The following is a 19,985-nucleotide window of genomic DNA, read 5'->3' as shown; positions in this document are numbered from 1 at the left end:
TAGAAAGATGTCATGGCACTATTCCTCCTTCGGATTCGTATTGTGTCATTGGTGGATACTTGTGGCCTACTTTTTCTTTTAACCGCCATTCGTTGAGAAATTCCTTCTCTAATTTTTCAGTTTCTGTAACGTGTATTTTATATTTGGCTACATACAACTCTTGTATATTCTAATTTTGGTCTCATGAGAGCATTATACAAACGAATGCACCTAATTGCCTCTTTAAATGATCGTATGTTTCTAAGCACAAAACCCTTGGTCTTATATGATCCACTAATAATTGTATTTTGTGTAAATGAGGAATGCACATTAGTTCGCAGTCAAATAATATTTCAAGATCCTTCAACTCATTTACTGTTCCTACACAATGAAGCCATATGTTTTAAATTTGAAACAAAAATACGTTTTCTCTTCTTGTGAAAGGCGTTGAAAAACATTTAAAGACATTGAAGTGTAATACGTTGTGTAACCCAAGTTGTATAGGGTCACAATCGTTAATTGAAGAAATACATTTGAATATTTTCAAGTATTAGACTCTACTGCTCTCTCAGGGAGATCATAAATAAATCTCAAGAACATTACAGGACCTAGGTTCGTACCTTTACGTTTATTTATTTTTATTTATTTACATAGTTTACGCCCACATTGGAGCACTTAAATCAAACCCAAATACATTTACGTTAACAAAGAATTAACTGAAGATTTAGCTTGCATCATCTTCTTCCTTTCCCAAAATCTCTTCATTCTGGCTGACCTGGCTGCCCTTTCTTCATCAGATATGACATATTGTTTGTGTTGTACAGTTTTTAATGACAATCTTATTTGTTTGTTCTTGAGAATCCTTTCTTCTTCTCTATTTTCAATTTGCTTCATTGTAATATTCAGCTCTTCTAAATCATTCTGAACTTCTTTAAACCAATTATTTTTTGTTTTACTTTTCCAAAAGTAATTAAATAGTTGTTTTATTATCCTATTATCATTTAATCCATAAAGATGACAGAAAAAGGCAATTCTTCTTTTTCTCATCGTATCTATTATATATTCACTTTCGCTATAAACCACTGCATTAGGCAATAATCTCCATTGTCCATCCACCTGATGTTTTTTATTAATGATTGTTCTGAGTATCCTTCTGTCAACCTTTTGCAGTGTATCAGTTGTTGCTCTGGTGTTCAATTTAAATAGTGTTTCACAAGCATAAGTCGCTTCAGGTTTAATGACGGAACAGTAATGTTGAAGTTTAGCATTTATTGAAAGATATTTTTTGTTGTACGTTGGCCATGTAATTCGTTGTGCTTTTTTTAACTTAAATGTTCTGCTTTCTATTGATGATTTTTCATTGGTGTTGCAAGTTATAATTTCACCAAGATATTTAAACTTATTCACAATTTTAATTGGTTTGGTATTGGCTAAGGTAATGGTTGGTGCTGTAACAGGGAAGGTTGGCATTATTTCTGTTTTTTCATATGAAATTTGCAATCCAACTTTTCTTGCTATGTTATCAAGTTCTTCTATTTGCAATTTAGCTTCTTACATATCATTGGCAAGTAGTGCAAGATTATCAGCGAATGTTAAACAATTGAGTCTTATTTTTCTGCCAGTCTTGATGTTACAAAACTTGTTTTAAGTTTAGGAAACAAAATTGCTGAAAGTAAAGTTTACAATAGATAGCAGATAGGTACTTACTGCAGAATAAAGCTGAAAGAGAGTTTATCGGTTTCTTCTGTCTGTCTCATCTACCACAGAAACACAATTTACTTTGTTTACTTTATCTTGTAGCTACTCCTGTCCTTTCTTGTCTCACAACTTATTACTGCCAGTAAGACGATAGCTTCGGATAATAGATTGCCTGTCCTTTCCCAATTCTTCACCTATCGAACGCTCTAAAGAGAACATCAGATAATGACATTGCAAGAAACACGAGAAGAAGTTGTTTATTGAAAATACATTTGAACTATTCTTGGCATAAGTGTAGCCTATCATACACTTAGCTGTCGTGTTTATTTAATTACGAGACCAGGGAAATGTTTGAATTGAGAATGTTTGGACTTTTATTCCATAAGTTCGGCTGACAAACTAAAAAAGAGTAGTCTACTCTACAGTAGCTCATTATTTTTGTCGTGTTGGTTTCTTCTGATTTCAGATAATAATAATAATAATAATAATAATAATAATAATAATAATAATAATAATAATAATACATTTAATTTCGTGTGGCTATTTCTAGCCGAGTGCAGCCCTTGTAAGGCAGACCCTCCGATGAGGGTGGGCGGCATCTGCCATTTGTAGGTAACTGCGTGTTATTGTGGTGGAGGATAGTGTTATGTGTGGCGTGTGAGTTGCAGGGATGTTTGGACAGCACAAACACCCATCCCCCGGGCCAATGGAATTAACCAATTAAGGTTAAAATCTCCGACCCGGCCGGGAATCGAACCCGGGACCCTCTGAACCGAAGGCCAGTACGCTGACCATTCAGCCATCGAATCGGACATAATAATAATAATAATAATGCCGGGCTGAGTGGCTCAGACGGTTGAGGCGCTGGCCTTCTGACCCCAACTTGGCAGGTTCGATCCTGGCTCAGTCCGGAGATATTTGAAGGTGCTCAAGTACGTCAGCCTCCTGTCGGTAGATTTACTGGCACGTAAAATAACTTCTTCGGGACTAAATTCCGGCACCTCAGCGTCTCCTAAAACCTTAAAATTAGTTAGTGGGACGTAAAGAAAATAACATTACATAGCTCAATAATAACTGTTGAGGAAATGTCGTGGATCACAGAGGTGTAAGAAGTGGCTAGGGTGAATGGGTGGACAAGGAATTAACAAGAGTAGAACTTTGAAATTGTATTTCTTACCTTTTTTAGTTTCAAATTGGACAGATAGAAGATTTGGAACGAATAATAGTTAAATAGAATAACAATGAGCTTGTCAACTCCGATAACAACACCGGACTATAAGTCCAAAAATCAGGTACAGAAACTAGGGCGAATTATCAACATGATAATATATGAAGGAATAAGCATTATAACTCTGAATAAGTACACTATATTATAAGAGTATGTTTCTCCACTAACTTACATAGGCTAGGAGTCTGAGCTCCAAAGTTAATATAGTTCAGCCTCTCCGAGGCATAAATTTTTTATAACGCACAAGGTTATACCTGACAGTCTTCAAATAAGGTATTTACAGTCACGTAGCCCTGGTGTGGGCTTGTCTTCCGCTCAACAGTTTTTAATTTTCAATTCCAGAAAGATAAATATAGGGGCAATGAGTTCCCATTCTAAATGGCCTTAATACTGATTATGATTGGCCATGAACAAAAGGGTAGGAGGCGAAACACTTGCACTCCTTCTAGAAGTTTTTAAAACCCAAAGTGGGCTTATGGCCTTTTCTACACCAGGATGAATAATGCAAAACAAAGCAAAGTCATCTCCGTACAGGCCACGAAGGCACTTGGAGAGGTGAAAGGTAAAAGTTTCCACCATTCGTAACCTCGGCACGTGATCGGGTAGAGTAGTTAGCTCTACGCCCGACCGCCTTTGCCCCCAGGATTTAACCTGCTACGCCGAGCGCGCCTTTACCGGCTCGGCCAGGCAGTCCCTGTGACTAAATGAGAAGCACTAAATACCAAAAGAGTGTTAACAATTTTAGTGAATAAGAAACTTTAGTCAGCCCATACCAAGTTAAATGGGAATCAACAGAGGGCATCACTCTTTGTTTCCTTACATTACATACACTGACTGACAGAGCAAATGCAACACCAAGAAGGAGTGGTTCGAAAGGGATGAAAGTTGGGGAAAAAACAGAGACGGCACGGACGAATAATTGATGTTTATTTCAAACCGATATGTAGGTTACACAATGCGCACGGCATCGACTCAGTAGGATGTAGGACCACCGCGAGTGGCGATGCACGCAGAAACACGTCGAGGTACAGAGTCAATAAGAGTGCGGATGGTGTCCTGAGGGATGGTTCTACATTGGTTCTACATTCTCTGTCAACCATTTGCCACAGTTGGTCGTCCGTACGAGGCTGGGGCAGAGTTTGCAAACGGCGTCCAATGAGATCCCACACGTGTTCGATTGGTGAGAGATCCGGAGAGTACGCTGGCCACGGAAGCATCTGTACACCTCGTAGAGCCTGTTGGGAGATGCGAGCAGTGTGTGGGCGGGCGGGCATTATCCTGCTGAAACAGAGCATTGGGCAGCCCCTGAAGGTACGGGAGTGCCACCGGCCGCAGCACATGCTGCACGTAGCGGTGGGCATTTAACGTGCCTTGAATACGCACTAGAGGTGACGTGGAATCATACGCAATAGCGCCCCGAACCATGATGCCGCGTTGTCTAGCGGTAGGGCGCTCCACAGTTACTGCCGGATTTGACCTTTCTCCACGCCGACGCCACACTCGTCTGCGGTGACTATCACTGACAGAACAGAAGCGTGACTCATCGGAGAACACGACGTTCCGCCATTCCCTCATCCAAGTCGCTCTAGCCCGGCACCATGCCAGGCGTGCACGTCTATGCTGTGGAGTCAATGGTAGTCTTCTGAGCGGCCGCCGGGAGTGCAGGCCTCCTTCAACCAATCGACGGGAAATTGTTCTGGTCGATATTGGAACAGCCAGGGTGTTTTGCACATGCTGAAGAATGGCGGTTGACGTGGCGTGCGGCGCTGCCACCGCTTGGCGGCGGATGCGCCGATCCTCGCGTGCTGACATCACTCGGGCTGCGCCTGGACCCCTCGCACGTGCCACATGTCCCTGCGCCAACCATCTTCGCCACAGGAGCTGCACCGTGGACACATCCCTATGGGTATCGGCTGCGATTTGACGAAGCGACCAACCTGCCCTTCTCAGCCCGATCACCATACCCCTTGTAAAGTCGTCTATCTGCTGGAAATGCCTCCGTTGACGGCGGCCTGGCATTTTTAGCTATACACGTGTCCTGTGGCACACGACAACACGTTCTACAATGACTGTCGGCTGAGAAATCACGGTACGAAGTGGGCCATTCGCCAACGCCGTGTCCCATTTATAGTTCGCTACGTGCTCAGCACAGCGGCGCATTTCACATCATGAGCATACCTCAGTGACGTCAGTCTACCCTGCAATTGGCATAAAGTTCTGACCACTCCTTCTTGGTGTTGCATTTGCTCTGTCAGTCAGTGTATTTCCCAGTAGGGAATAAAACAGAGTCCTTAGACTGGCCGAAATTTCAACACTCGAACTACCAACTTAGAAATTTACATTAAAAAAAATAGGTCGAAACCTACCCGTCAAACTACCTGCAAGAGCAATCACATATTTATGAAAATTCTGCCATTACCTTGCCCTGCTGGTCCTTCCTTAACGCCGCCCGCGGCCCCCGCCTCTGTTAAGACACGCCGCACTTAAGTAACTGGAGCAAGATAAAGACTACACGGCCCTAAAGCGCCCAGCTTTTATAGTACTTTTCAAAGGAAGGTTCCAGAACTCTTTACCGATAGGAAGGATTCCTGAACACACCCCCGATTATAATTGGCTAAAGAAAATATTTACAAAATTCTGACAGGTTGATTGATATTGGAGAAGGAACCAGCAATAGTGTAGACAACTTTGATATATAACAAATTCCTAAGAACCAGGTTGCCGAAACTCAAAATTACAAATTTATTTACGGAATAATTAGAGTTTACCACGCAAGATACAGCAAGTAAACCTATGGTAGAAAATCTAACAGTTGAAAACCAAACTATTTAGTACTAATCAGTTCAAGTTTGATTACATTAATGGCATTATAGAAGACGCGCACCGAGCTCGAAAGCTGCAGTCGCTTAAGTGCGGCCAGTATCCAGTATTCGGAAGATAGTAGGTTCGAACCCCACTGTCGGCAGCCCTGAAGATGGTTTTCCGTGGTTTCCCATTCTCACACCAGGCAAATGCAGGGGATGTACCTTAATTAAGGCCACGGCCGCTTCCTTCCCACTTCTAGCCCTTTCCTGTCCCATCGTCGCCATATGACCTATCTATGTCGGTGCGACGTAAAGCAACTAAAAAAAGAAGACGACGCGCAGTTTAACTGGGGGAGAAAGTGTAGCCCCGGTACAATAATAATTATCTTCCTCTCTTTATTTCTTAATCTGTTTACTCTCCAGGTTCGGGTTTTTCTCGGACTCGGTGAGTGATCCCCCCTCTACCGCCTCAATGGCAGTGTCCTGCAGTGTGAGACTTTGGGTCGGTGGATGATACGAGGAAGAAGGACCACCAGTACCTCGCCATGGTGGCCTCACCTGCTATGCTGAACAGGGGCCCTGCGAGAGGATGGGAAGATTGGCTACTGGCTTTACGTCGCACCGACACAGATAGGTCTTATGACGACGATGGGATAGGAAAGGCCTAGGAGTTGGAAGGAAGCGGCCGTGGCCTTAATTAAGATAGGCCCTACAGCCCCAGCATTTGCCTGGTGTGAAAATGGGAAACCACGGAAAACCATCTTCAGGGCTGCCTTCAGTGGGGTTCGAACCCACTATCTCCCGGATGCAAGTTCACAGCTGCGCGCCCCTAACCGCACGGCCAACTCGCTCGGTGAAAATAGAATTATTATTATTATTATTATTATTATTATTATTATTATTATTATTATTATTATTATTATTATTATTATTTTACTTATTCGAAATTGAAAATAAATGACTTTCATTAAGTTATAGCAAAAATGTCCATGGATATGTAACAGATACCTGCGCACGCTAAAGAACTCCTTTACTGGGCAAAATTTTGGCTCTCTGACATTTCTGAAGGTCGATAGTAGTTGAAGTGTCACTAGACACATGAGATTGTTACTATTACGACTTTATGTTACAAAATAACTGATGCGATTTCTCTGTATCCAGTTCTAACTGATCGTGGTAGCTAAGTTACCAGTATGGTGCGGATTGGTCTCTTAGGCACTATTAAGTAGCTCAGCTCACTTCGTTGAGAAAGCTTATCGATTCTGGTCACACGATGCGTGTGGCATGCCAGTCGCCTGGGCTCAAGATAACCTGCCCTATTTCTGCTTTCATTTGCTTGCGGATCACGCAGGCATACTTCCTTTTGGCAACGTCCTGACATACCAACTAGCCTTGTGTAGTTCGACAAATTCAACCGCTCATCAGTATGAGAGCATGTCTCCGGCGTAAAGTCTTGCAACAGCTCTACAAATAAGTTAATAACATTGAGCCACCTATTTTGAGCAGGATCGGAATAACTCGCGTTTTTTCTGGTCTTCCCGTACAAGAGTGGGATTTTCGCTATAACGGTATGAATTGCGTTTCAGAAGTGCGACTTTTCGAGCAAGTATGCCCTGTAGGCATAAACTTGAATTCGGGAGATGGTGTTCCTGAACATCATCGTTATCAGCCACGGAAATGGCTTTCCATAGTTTCTCGTTTTCATGGCAGATAAACGCTGAAAGCCCAAATGAATTATTGTGACGTATAACAGATAGCATAATGGAAAAGGAATTTTAACGTAGAATACATTTTCCGATGCCTACTTGAAATGATATGGCGTATGGCTCCTAGTGCCAGGAGTGTCCGGGGACAAGTTCGGCTCGCCAGATACAGGTCTTTTTATTTGACTCCCGTAGGCGACCTGCGCGTCGTGATGAGGATGAAATGGTGATGAAGACGACACATACATCCAGTCCCCGTGACAGCGAAATTAAACAATTATGGTTAAAATTCCAGAACCTGACGGAAATCGAACCCGGGACCCCTGTGAACAAAGGCCAGCACGCTAACCATTTAGCCATGTCATAATTATCTTCTTGGTCAAAACCGACACAAGTACAGCGTTGCCATCGGCCGTATAGCAAAATGCGTACACTCTGCCTTACAAAGGAAGGTCGCGTACTGTAAATGGTGTACACACGTTAAATGAGCCAAAAATAACACAACCGCCAAAATATTGTTTTCTGAAATTAACTTATGCGACGTATAGAAAACGTTAAAGTTCGCATGTTTGAACTGGCGCTCTTGGACTGCAGTGCGTGTTGGGTTCACTCGTCGAGTGACTTCTTTTACGAATATTTCTGCTGCTGTCATGATTGTTGGTCTGCTTTTTTTTTTGTCGTTACAGATGTTATTTTCTGTGACACAATACAATTGCGCTTCTTAAAGTTACGTACCCACATGCTTTAAAACCCGCGCATTATTTTTCATGAACAGCTTGAATAGCCCATGGCTGAATGGTCACATCGCGAAGTATTTCATTATATTTATGGGAAAAATCTATTTTTTCTGACAGTACGTGCTATTGCCCGCAATTTGTAGTGGTGCGTCCCACTGTTCTTTATATGCTTTTCCCACAAATATAAATAATTTTTGCTTTTGACACGATGGAACTTTGGTTTCATTGACGAAAACGAAAGCGGGCCCCGCTTACCATTTTTCCAATATTGAACAGCATTCGCTTTGAAGCGTATATCAGCGTGGCCTCAATGCAGCTGTTGGACAGTGCGAGTTGTGGTCTAACAAAACAAAATACCTGAGTGTCACCTTGGACAGAGGCTTGACCTTTAAAGCTCGCCTACAGAACATTTTGCACAAACGCCTTTCACTTATCATCCCCTCATGAAAGCGGACAAAGGTCTAAATCTAGAAAACAGACTCTCGCTGTACAAGTTCTCCCTCAGGCCAATCCTCGAATATGCCAGTCCGGTGTGGGGAATGGCAGCAAAAACTAATTCAGGTAAGTTTCAGCGCATTCAAAACTGTGCGCTGCGCCTTAACTCAGGAGCCCCCTGATTCCAGCAAAATCGCGGAATCCACGCACATTTCAGGATCGAAGACATTAGTATTAGATTTAAGAAGACTACCGGTCAAAGATTGGAAAACACGTCGTAGGTTTTCATTTTTAAGACATTAAATGCGAAGAACATACACTACCATGCGCTTATTAATTTTTGAGCGACTATACATTACCGTAATATTTAAAAATCTGCCAATCTACATTTTCTGTCTTCAATTTGACTACACAGAAAAAGAAATATATTGCGCCTACTACGTATAAACGTCATATCATACCCTTTTTAAAAAAAATCTGGGCTTTCATCCAGCCAAGGGGAGACTGTTAGACTTCGAATTGAGCCCGAAATGCATGCCAAAGCCGCCTGAGAGACTGATTACCTCCGATTGAGTAGGGGTATTTCAGTCGCTAGCCTAATAAGCTAGAGAGTTCTGACATTTTTCCTCCCTCATTGGGACCGAATTCTTTACTAGCCACTGGGAGAACGAACCCGCGCGTGTTATTTTAAGATTAACCTTTCCCTCTTCCAGGTGAGCTAAGTGAAAAGGAAAGCAACACGTTCGCTTGCCTGTCTTCCAAACGAAATGTGCCAGTGCATTTTTAATGCATTGAGCACCAGAGTGCTTCATTCTGCTGACCTCGGGGACACTCGGTGGGTTATCCCCTGAATCTCTAGCTTCACAGTCATCTGTCCAAGTCCTAACGAGTACGAGAACGAGCCAAATACTTATAAGAATTGTTACTTAATACAGGGTGTATCCGTGATGATGTTGAAAACTTTCAGGGACGATGGAGGACGGCAATTGGATCAATTTGAGATAAGGAACCATATCCAGAAACGATCGAGTCAAAAGTTAGGCAAAATTATACTCATTTAAGTCTGCAACAAATATTGAAAATGGCGTCACCCTGCCTCAATGCAGTCATGGCATAGTCGCACAAAGTTCTGTCGTACCCATTCGAATATCCTCGGTGTCGTTTGAACAGCGTCGCAGGCAGCAAGAATTCTTACCATGAGATCCTCTTCAGTCTCGACAGGTGTCTCATACACAAGGCTTTTTACATGGCCCCACAAAAACAAATCAAGTGGGGTGAGATCAGGTGAACGAGCGGGCCACGAAAAAGGACCTCCTCTTCCTATCCAATTTGCAGGGAATGTCCGAGCCAGACGTTCACGAACCCTCAGTCCAAAGTGAGGTAGGACTCGATCATGTTGGACGAAGAGCAAGTGGGCTGTGTACTAGGAACGTGGGTAGTACACCTCTGAGCACCACTATGTACACTGATGCTGTTAATAACTTTGGACTCGAATGTTTTCGGACTACGCTTCCTTATCTCAGATTGATCCATTTGCCATCCTCCTTCATTCCTGAAAGTTTGTAACATCATCAGGTGTACACTCTGTATATGACTAGAGTCCTGCACGGATGCGGAAAATCCACGGAAACCCGCTAGGTTAGTGTCTTGGTGGATGCAAACTGTATGGCAGGGCGGTTAATTTTGTATATAATTTCTAAATAATGAGTTTATTGATTTTCATTCAGATATGTTCTTATTTTTGCTTGTGGTGAGGCGACCGTTGACAGTGGTATGGGAGAATGGTGATATATAAAGGGCCTTAACACCATAACGCCGTAAAGCTGACCTAAGCCCAACTGCCTCCTGCCCGCAGTTGACGGAAAGAAGGAACAAAGGTCAATACTACGGTAGTTGTCGCAAGAGGAAATCCCTCATAAACCTGTGACTGTAGGTGTTCTGGCGTCATGTGTCACGGCTCGCGGATGCGGGTGCGGATTAAGGAAATGTGGATGCCGTTAATATTTCGTATATCCGCGCCGGGCTCTCTATATGACTTTCTTAGATCGGCTCTTTGGCTGAATCGTCTGTTATGTGGTCTTTGATTCAGAGAATCTCGGCCAGGCGATACTGTTGCCGGATTTCCAAATTACAAATAAGGAACACTTTTTTAAACAAGATATGTTTTTGGGCAGGGGGTCAAACCGGAATTAGCGTCGATTTCCCGACAGCATTGTAACCATGGTAACCAGTGTACACTAGGTCGGTAGTGATGATGATGCTTGTTGTTTAAAGGGGACTAACATCGAGATAATCAGCCACTAATGGTATGTATGTTGTATGTTGGTATCAACTAAAACAATCAGTGGATCCGACCCGCAATACACCACCTTCCCAGAAACTCTCTTGAAATAGCATAACTGACCATGGGGCTGCTTCCAAAGCACAATTCTGACCCTGCTCTAGGAATCGGATAAAGAAATGAACTGCCGTAACCATAGCAACGTCAGCTCCAGGACTGTACAGCATGTAGGTTTGGGCATAGCTGCCAAAATTGGTACACATATGACTTGCCATCTGGAAAAAATATACTGTTGTGTAAGACACTCGTAGGACTCCTCTGGGCGGGGATGGAAAGGGGGTGAAGTATAAAGATAATAGAAAACGACCTGTACTATTGCAGAATCCATAAGTCTGGGGGTCGCTGAGGTGAATAGTCATACTCCAGCGATGAGAAGGGGCAGAAAAGCTTATGTCCAAACTAATCGAGATTACGGATGAAGGTATGTATATTCCAGCATACCTCTCAACCAACCTTGGTACACATACGATTTACTATCTGAAACAAAAAACGACTGTGGGGGCAAGAAACCCCTAGCACCCGGATATTAATGTCGAATCCATAGTTTGCAAGGCCCCCGAGAGGAACTGTGACAATCTGGATGCCGTTTAAGTCATAGTTCAGCCCCAGTCGCAATGTCCAATATGACCAAGGTTATGGATGTATGCGTGTATGCTCAAGCATACGTTTTTCATCAAGTCGTAGCAGTTGTACGACCGAGCTTGGCATGGTCTGTCGTGTTTTATTGAATGTAATCAGAAGTACGGTAACGTAGCGAGTGCTTCCAAACTTAGCCAGATAGGTTAAGTGGGGAGGACTTGGAGAGGGGGATGTGAAAATCCGTGGCTCGCCTTATTTTCGGACCTGTGATTGAGTGTCCGCGAATATTTGACCGATGCTTGGTTTGGTGCGGTTTGATATTCTTATTGTTGGGTTAGACACTCGCGCACTACCCGTGTCACAGATCCTTGCACCAACATTAATAACTACAGGACGTCATCTATACATGTAAACACAGAACATGCTTTCACACGAGATTTAATTCTCCAGACATCTACAAACATCAAACAATCACACCATTTTCTTTTTACCCACTCCCAGAGTTCTCCATTTCCAAAGAGCACGTAACCAAGTTCAAGGAAGTAAACACAACAAAGAGCACATATTACTGGTTTCTCACACTTATGGAAATAATGATCATGTTTGTTTTAACGCATAAGGCATGCGTTATACACCAGGTAGTTACGGTTAAATGGTACTTGATACCAATGATACTACATCAAACATTGTATCCAAAGAAGCTTAATAAGTCAGAAATAAATTCACCCTTCATATGGATGTGGGGAGAAAGTGGGAGTGGGAGTGGGGAGGCGGATTTTCACATGCGAGAGTTCTCGCACGGTTACGTTAGTTATTATTATTATTATTATTATTATTATTATTATTATTATTATTATTATTATTATTATTGTTGTTGTTTGAGTCATCAGTCCATAGACTGGTTTGATGCAGCTCTCCATGCCACCCTATCCTGTGCTAACCTTTTCATTTCTACGTAGCTATTGCATCCTACATCTGCTCTAATCTGTTTGTCATATTCATACCTTGGTCTACCCCTACCGTTCTTGCCACCTACACTTCCTTCAAAAACCAACTGAACAAGTCCTGGGTGTCTTAAGATGTGTCCTATCATTCTATCTCTTCTTCTCGTCAAATTTAGCCAAATCGATCTCCTCTCACCAATTCGATTCAGTATCTCTTCATTCGTGATTCGATCTATCCATCTCACCTTCAGCATTCTTCTGTAACACCACATTTCAAAAGCTTCTATTCTCTTTCTTTCTGAGCTAGTTATCGTCCATGTTTCACTTCCATACAATGCCACGCTCCACACAAAAGTCTTCAAAAACATCTTTCTAATTCCGATATCAATGTTTGAAGTGAGCAAATTTCTTTTCTTAAGAAAGCTCTTCCTTGCTTGTGCTAGTCTGCATTTTATGTCCTCCTTACTTCTGCCATCGTTGGTTATTTTACTACCCAAATAACAATATTCATCTACTTCCTTTAAGACTTCGTTTCCTAATCTAATATTCCCTACATCACCTGCCTTCGTTCGACTGCACTCCATTACTTTTGTTTTGGACTTATTTATTTTCATCTTGTACTCCTTATTATTATTATTATTATTATTCCGGAAGTACCGTAGAGCACAGAGGTGTAAGAAGGTGCGGGCATGAATGGGCGGGCATAGAAAAGATCAAATCGTAATTTAAAACTCCAAAAATTGAAACTTGAAACTTGAGACTTGTATCGGAGAAGGATATGTGCGAAGAAGGAGAGAGGATTGGCGACCGCGGCCTGTACTATAAACTGTCCCGTCATTCGTCTTAGTGCAGGAGAATGGAAAACCAAGGAAAGCCGACGGTGGGGAACAGCCCCTTTCCCGTCTTCCGAATACAGAAGCGTAGAGCTACTGTAGAGCTGTGGCCACTCCTCCTCTGCTCGGTTGGCTCGTCAGAGTGCAGAGCTGTAGGACCACGGACCAGCCGCGGCTAATCGTGGGCTGAGACCCACTCTGCATCCGCCGACGCGCACGATCCGCAGCTGTCATTAGTTACCTCACGGTCTGCCTTGCGTTCAAGCCCGTGTAGCAGCGGGAAGCGTTCGAAGTTACACCTTCTGAACTTAGCTACGCTTGTCTATATTGAGTAAAACTATTTTCTTGAGAAAAGTCTTCCTTGCTTATACTGTCGCATACTTTAGGTCCTCCTTACTTCTGTCATCGAAAGTTATTTTGCCCATTTTGTTACTTGGGTAGGGAAGATAGCGGCCGTGGTCCTAATTAAGGTACAGCCTGGTGTGAAAATGGGCAAAAGAGAAAAAAACATCTTCAGATCTGTCGACAAGGACATTTGAATTCACCATCTGCTAAATGCAAGCTCACAGCTACGTGACCTGATAGTTGTGGAGGCTGTTTTGTAGAAATGCCGTGAATCTCTCTCGAGAGAGACTATGGTGATATCCCTGAGCAGATGATTCGCAAGGCTTGCAGAACTCCCATAAATGTCATAGAAACTTCGATCTTGTTCCCTTTGCTCCCACCATCAATCCCTTGATGGTGATTTAAACTAAGAACTACTTTTGCTCAAGTTAGATGGAAACTGTTTTCTTTTACTGTTGACCTAAAACCGCACAGTAAGACACTTAACACATAGTATGGAAGTAGGCAGTGTTAACAGTGAACGTAAAGTCTCGATTTAAAACTGCAACCCTGCTCTACCCTTCAATGATTGATTGGATTTTGTACAGTTACAGAAAACAAATCTTTAACCCCCCCCTTACAGTAATAGTCCATATACCGAAAGCGAAGAGACAGAGAGCATCTCAACCAACAATAGTTGGTCTTTGTAATGATATTGTTGATTACCACCGCCAGCGTAACAAATAGCAGTTTACTCGGAAGTTTGTGAAGAGATGTAATAACAATGCATGGGCATGAAGCTAAAATTTGGCAAGCTTATGGCTGGTATATTCTTTTAAAATATAGGCTACATGCTCTTAAGTGGACCAAGTAGCGAAAAACGATGTGAAGTAAGTCAGAGGATAACGTACACCTGGGACCCTTAAAACTAAATACGCTGCCTAAACGGTTAGTCCTTTTAAATAATAGAGTCAGCGAGTGCATTGGAAATTAATATAAGTCCATACGCTGCTTAAACGGTTAGTCCTATTAAACTCTAAAGCACAGCAGGTGTACTTCAAATTCGATTTGCCAGAAAAAAAAATTACATTAATTTTCATCACAGGAAGATACTAGATCTAATGTTAAGTAATATAACAGAGTGCGTTTTACCTCTCGTTCAGTCACAACCGTGTTTTTTTAAACTGCTTTTTGTGTTAATATTGCTGTCATGTTGGTGTTCTGTCAACTGGCAGATTATTTAAAACTTTAGAAAAGACGCAGACAGTCATTCTGAGGATGTCTCCTATTATAACGAAAACTCCCCAACCCGATTGTGACTGGCAGTAGGCAAGGGGGGCTGCCACTACAATGAATACCCGCCAACCCGCTCTTCACATGGGAAACGACGTATTATGGCGATCTCCCCCTTGTGTTTCTCGGGTAACGGAAGAGCCGTGCAATTTAATAAAGTCACAATGAGTACACTTCTTCTCCTAGAAGTAGAACTGCACAACGTAGAAATTCGTAGCGAAGCATGTATATATCAGCTAGTAGGCCATAAAAAATCTTATTCGTAGATTGCAGCATATAATTTCCTATTTTGCTTGTCAGAACCTAAATACACCCAATACGTTGTATTTAACGTATAGGCCTACATCTGTATTTTATTTATTTGAAAGTAACTATGGAACCCGCTAAAAAGGTACTCAAGTCTAAAAAAATTCACAATAAATGGCGTTCTTTGAAAGTCCGACTCATTGGCTGAATAGTCAGCGTTGAAGCCTTCGGTTCAGAGGGTCCCTGTTCGATTTCCGGCCGGGTCGGGGATTTTAATCGCGTGTGATTAATTCTTCTGGCTCGGAGACTGGGTGTTTGTGCTTGTCCCAACACTTTCATCTTCATATTCAGACAACACACTACACTACCAACCACCATAGAAACACGCAATAGTGATGGCGTCAGGAAGGGCATCCGGCCGTAAAACAGGGTCAAATCCACATGTGCGACACAATCCGCACCCGCTACCCCACACATGTGGGAAAAGTGGTAGAATAATAATAATAATAATAATAATAATAATAATAATAATAATGAGAAGAAGAAGAGGAAGGAGAAGAAATGGCGTTCTTTGAAAGGAAAGGAAAGCTCCATATTGTGGCGCGGTGTATAGAGAAGACCACTAGGCAGTCGAGGAAATTGGAGAGCAGCACTCTGTAATGAACGAGATCTTCAGTAGGTCGTGTTCTCTATGGAGAGAAGTTGCAAGAACACTGACTTGAAGTTCTAAGGAAATCGTTGACTCCTCTTACCTCGCGTGGCAAAGAGCTCGGTGTTTCCTCATTGAAGCGGATTTTAACAGAAGAAAGGATAGGTTTTCTCCAGAAAATATGTCAACATATTTTATTGTTCCGAGTCGTGTCCTGTTAGTGGTTTGCGGTTGTAGTAATTTAATAAAGGTACAGTTTTGTAAACTACTAATACGTATTAATATTGGCAGATAATTCCATAAGGCATTTCATCATCTCTTCGTCAATCATCGGGCTACATTTTAGACGTAGAATATTAAAATTCCGGTCTAGAAATCCAAAAAATAACGACCGAGAGGATTCACCGCTCCGACCACACGTCACTTGGTAATATACAGACCTTCGTGCTTTCCAGCAGTCGCTTGGTAGCCAAGGCCCATCAGATCTGTTGTGCCGTGGGGTAGCGAATAATTTACCCTTTACCGGAAAAAAGCATATAAATTCCTAAACGTTGAAAATCCTGAAAGTAAATCCGAAAAAGTGGATTGAAAGAACCCAATTTTAGTATTTTGAACCTAAAAATCTAGGGCTTAGTAATGAATACTTACGTCAAGCTTAATTCAGTGTTTCCTCATTCTGAGGTTCATGTCGTGTTAGGTTGAGTATGGCAGTGTTTAAGACACCGAGGTTCTGGAAATGTTTCCTGATAAAAGGATAAGGCCACTTTTATAAACATCTCAGGCAACAGTGATAAGAGTGATAAGATGTTGATGTATCGGTCGTTATCTTAAGGCAAGTCAGTGAGTTAGTAATTCGGTAGAGGATAAGTGTGCAGTGTTGTAGTGTATAGTGAGATTTTTCGAGTTCTGTAGTGTAATGATCAAGATTTGAGGATCCAACGAGCCTCCGGGCTAATGACTTAACGGACTGACAGAATGCTCAAGTCATGCCTCAACTTCAGCAGCTGCTTTAGCGCTGGTGGTTCCATCACCGTCACCGAAAAAGGGAGCAGGATATTCGTCGATGACTACAGTTCTTCGTCGGAGAGCGATGACACAGTTGAGTGATCAAATTATCTTAATTATCATAAAATAATGTTGTGGGTCACGTAGATGTGACTAGGGACATCCATTCCTCTGTCTTACACTTCTTATAAATTGCTTAATTAAATTTTCCTACTTGTTGCTACCGATAGGTTATTTCTTTAAGTTACGGTTTAGTTACGGAATGTGTCTGAAGTTTTACAAAGAATTAGAATTGTGGAAAGTGCCCCGCTAGTTTTTGCCTGAATCCGAAGTGGGAAATAAACCCAGAATGCCGAAGTTGGATCTTAAAGAATGTTAAATATTTGATCTTTCAATTCCGGCGACTTCTAGAAACATGTTTTATTTTTTTATGCATATACACTAGAGTCCCGTTAATCCGAACTGAAATATTAATTTCTTTTTAAAGTTATACTTATTGAAATGAAAGAACATATTATAGAATGAAGATTTACTTGCATTTTATTAGTCACAATTTACGAGAATATCTTAATGTAAACATAATTACACATCATAAACCATCAATCACTGGTGGTTTACTTTAAAAAGTCTGTTAGTTTCTTTCGCCGTAGTGAGTGGAACCTACACGAAGATGCAGTGTTAAACCAGCGTCTCATAAACATCACATCAGTGGGCGTAGCAGCGGAGTGTTGCTCGACATAGCGTATGGAAAGTTCTAAGGCGGCCGCATCATCTGAATGTGACACTAGTTGTTCATTGTAGTCTTCTTCGTCGTCACTCTGTTCCTCATCAACTCTAGATTCTTTCTCCACCATAGCTACAATTTCTTGGTCTGTTTTTAATTTATGACAGTCAGCTTCCATCCCCTCGCTAATATCATTTTCATAGCCGTTTTCTCCTCTACGGGTTCTTAACTACCCTCCTGTAATTTTTATACAGTATTTTATTAATGTACTGCTAAAGAATGGACATTTCAAATTACGGTATGTAATGTACTGTATTGTAGAAACTAGTTTTCTCAGACTATTGAGGCGCTGGCCTTTTGACCCCAATTTGGCGGACTCGATCCTGGCTCAGTCCGGTGGTATTTGAAGGCTCTCAAATACGTCAGCCTCGTGTAAGTAGATTTACTGGCACGTAAAATAACTCCTGGGGGAGAAAATCCCGGCACCTCGGCGTCTCCTGAAACCGTAAAAGTAGTTAGCGGAACGTAATAAGAAGAACATTATTAGAAAATTTCGTAATCCGAAGAGATTCCGGTCCCAATTAGTTCGGATTAACGAGACTCTACTGTATACGTAAAAATTATATCATTTTTAACATGTTTGTAAAGAAAACCCAGTACTTTCAGTGTTAACTGGTATGAAAGAAAGAGGTCTCCACTAATTTTAAAATTAAATTACATGTCGTACGTTGGTAACATAATTATAATTAGCATGTCTGTCTAGAGCATGTGTTTTGGTTCGTAATTCAGTTCTTGATTGCGTGATCTTTTATATTTTATTATTTTGATCATGGTTTCTAGTATTTGACTTTTTAAGTGCAGTGCATGATTATATTTTACAAACAACTCAACACGAAATATTCAAATTTTGAGAGACACTATAAAACAGTTAAAGGAAGCCACTGAAATAGAATCAAACAATGAAAGCCATCCATTCTCTCAATTAGATACCGTATAGTAGTTTTTACCCTAGCACCTGGAGTAACGTGGAGAACACTTTCCCCACATTCAAGGGGATTTTGATTGAATCTGGAGAGGTTTTACGCCAGAAAATCTGTCAGAATATTTAATTGTTAACTGTCATGTCAGGAGCACTAATTAAATAAGTAGTTTGCGGGTATAGTAATTTAATAAAAATGCAGCTTTGTAAACTATTAATACGTATTAATATTGGTAAATAGTTCCATACGATATGTCAAACTTTCAACTCGCCAACTTCGGCTCAGAAAACTCTCTGCCATTTCAGCCACTTATTCTGGTCACGAACCTACGACGCTGGCGTAGCAGGGGGAGAGGTGACACTCCGACGTGTCGCGTCCCAGGCGGTGGAGTGGGGAGGGGTCCTGACCGGCTTGCCGGTGAACTTGAGCGAAATCAAATAGCTCTCGCGGACCAAGCACACAACCCACTGTGGGTGGGGGACACAGACGAAGAATACACCCACGGTATCCCCTGCCTGTTGCAAGAGGCGACTAAAAGGGGAGACCAAGGGATGATTGAATTAGAACCATGAGACTACTTGTAATAAGTACCATCATGCGAGGAACACCATGGGTCGCGTTTACTTACGAGTAGTACCACCAGGACGAATAGAAATGAATAGTGTCATGACTCCCTCTGAATCCATCACAGGTTGTACATGTTCTTCGCCGCCTGCAGCGCTGCTGTCGATATACAGGCCAAGTAGGCACGCTTTTCATCAGCATAAAGTGGAAGTGTGTATACAGTTTCTGGTGTTTTTTCGATAGTTTTATAGGCGCAAAATGTCTGGTGTTAACTTTTCGTGAACTGAAAAGTAAAAAAATATTAACTATTTGAGAATTAGGACGTATACTTCGGCATATGCTTCAATTTACTACCGCATGTGAATATGCTAACAACTTGCTATGTCCCGGGTTACAAGTCGGGTTGCAATAAACAGTCAAATAAAAAAAATCACCGCAAAGGATCCCAGTCTGTTCTCCAAGTGGTCGAAGGCTACTCCACGACAGGATCTGCCTTTGTGTGATGAAAGTCGTATCTGTGATCTGCATTTTACCGCCCCAAAACTGTGACAGTTTCATTATTAATGGTGAGAAAGAGGTACAGAGACGCCAACTGGATCCCATAGCAGCCCCACACATTTTTCCAAATCTTCCATTATATTCATCCTGAAACATCATAATAAAAAGATGTCCAATTTACTAAATCAGATGTTCCTTCCACTCATGATTATTCCATAATTATTCCGTGATTATTCCAAATTATTCCACAATTCCATTATTCTATAATGGACTCTTCTAGTATTATCTGTGTATGATCTAGTGCTGGTGATAACACAAAGTTAGTACTGATAATCAGCAGGAATTCTTCTTAAAAACGGAATTAAGCATCTCCAGAGGAAGTTATTAGTAATATTCATAATTAAACTGAGCACGTTAATAT

The 19,985-nt window shown here is 41.8% G+C and overlaps 1 protein-coding gene across 5 annotated transcripts in view; it reads left to right on the top strand.

Moving 5' to 3' along the window:
* The window catches only part of LOC136871659 (high affinity cAMP-specific and IBMX-insensitive 3',5'-cyclic phosphodiesterase 8), a 1,461,726-nt gene that overhangs the window by 1,008,182 nt on the left and 433,559 nt on the right, over positions 1-19,985 (top strand). Inside the window, exon 1 of one of the 5 annotated variants that reach the window (XM_068227182.1) lies at positions 16,653-16,891. The exons of the other annotated variants lie outside the window; for them this stretch is intronic. Coding sequence (XP_068083283.1) covers positions 16,769-16,891 — 123 coding nt within the window. The 5' untranslated portion in view covers positions 16,653-16,768. Of the gene's footprint in view, positions 1-16,652; positions 16,892-19,985 lie in introns of those variants that run through there. 5 annotated transcript variants of the gene reach the window in all.

Source organism: Anabrus simplex, chromosome 4 (assembly GCF_040414725.1).
Source record: "Anabrus simplex isolate iqAnaSimp1 chromosome 4, ASM4041472v1, whole genome shotgun sequence".
Lineage (NCBI taxonomy): Eukaryota > Metazoa > Arthropoda > Insecta > Orthoptera > Tettigoniidae > Anabrus > Anabrus simplex.
This window is presented reverse-complemented; position numbering and strand designations above follow the sequence as displayed.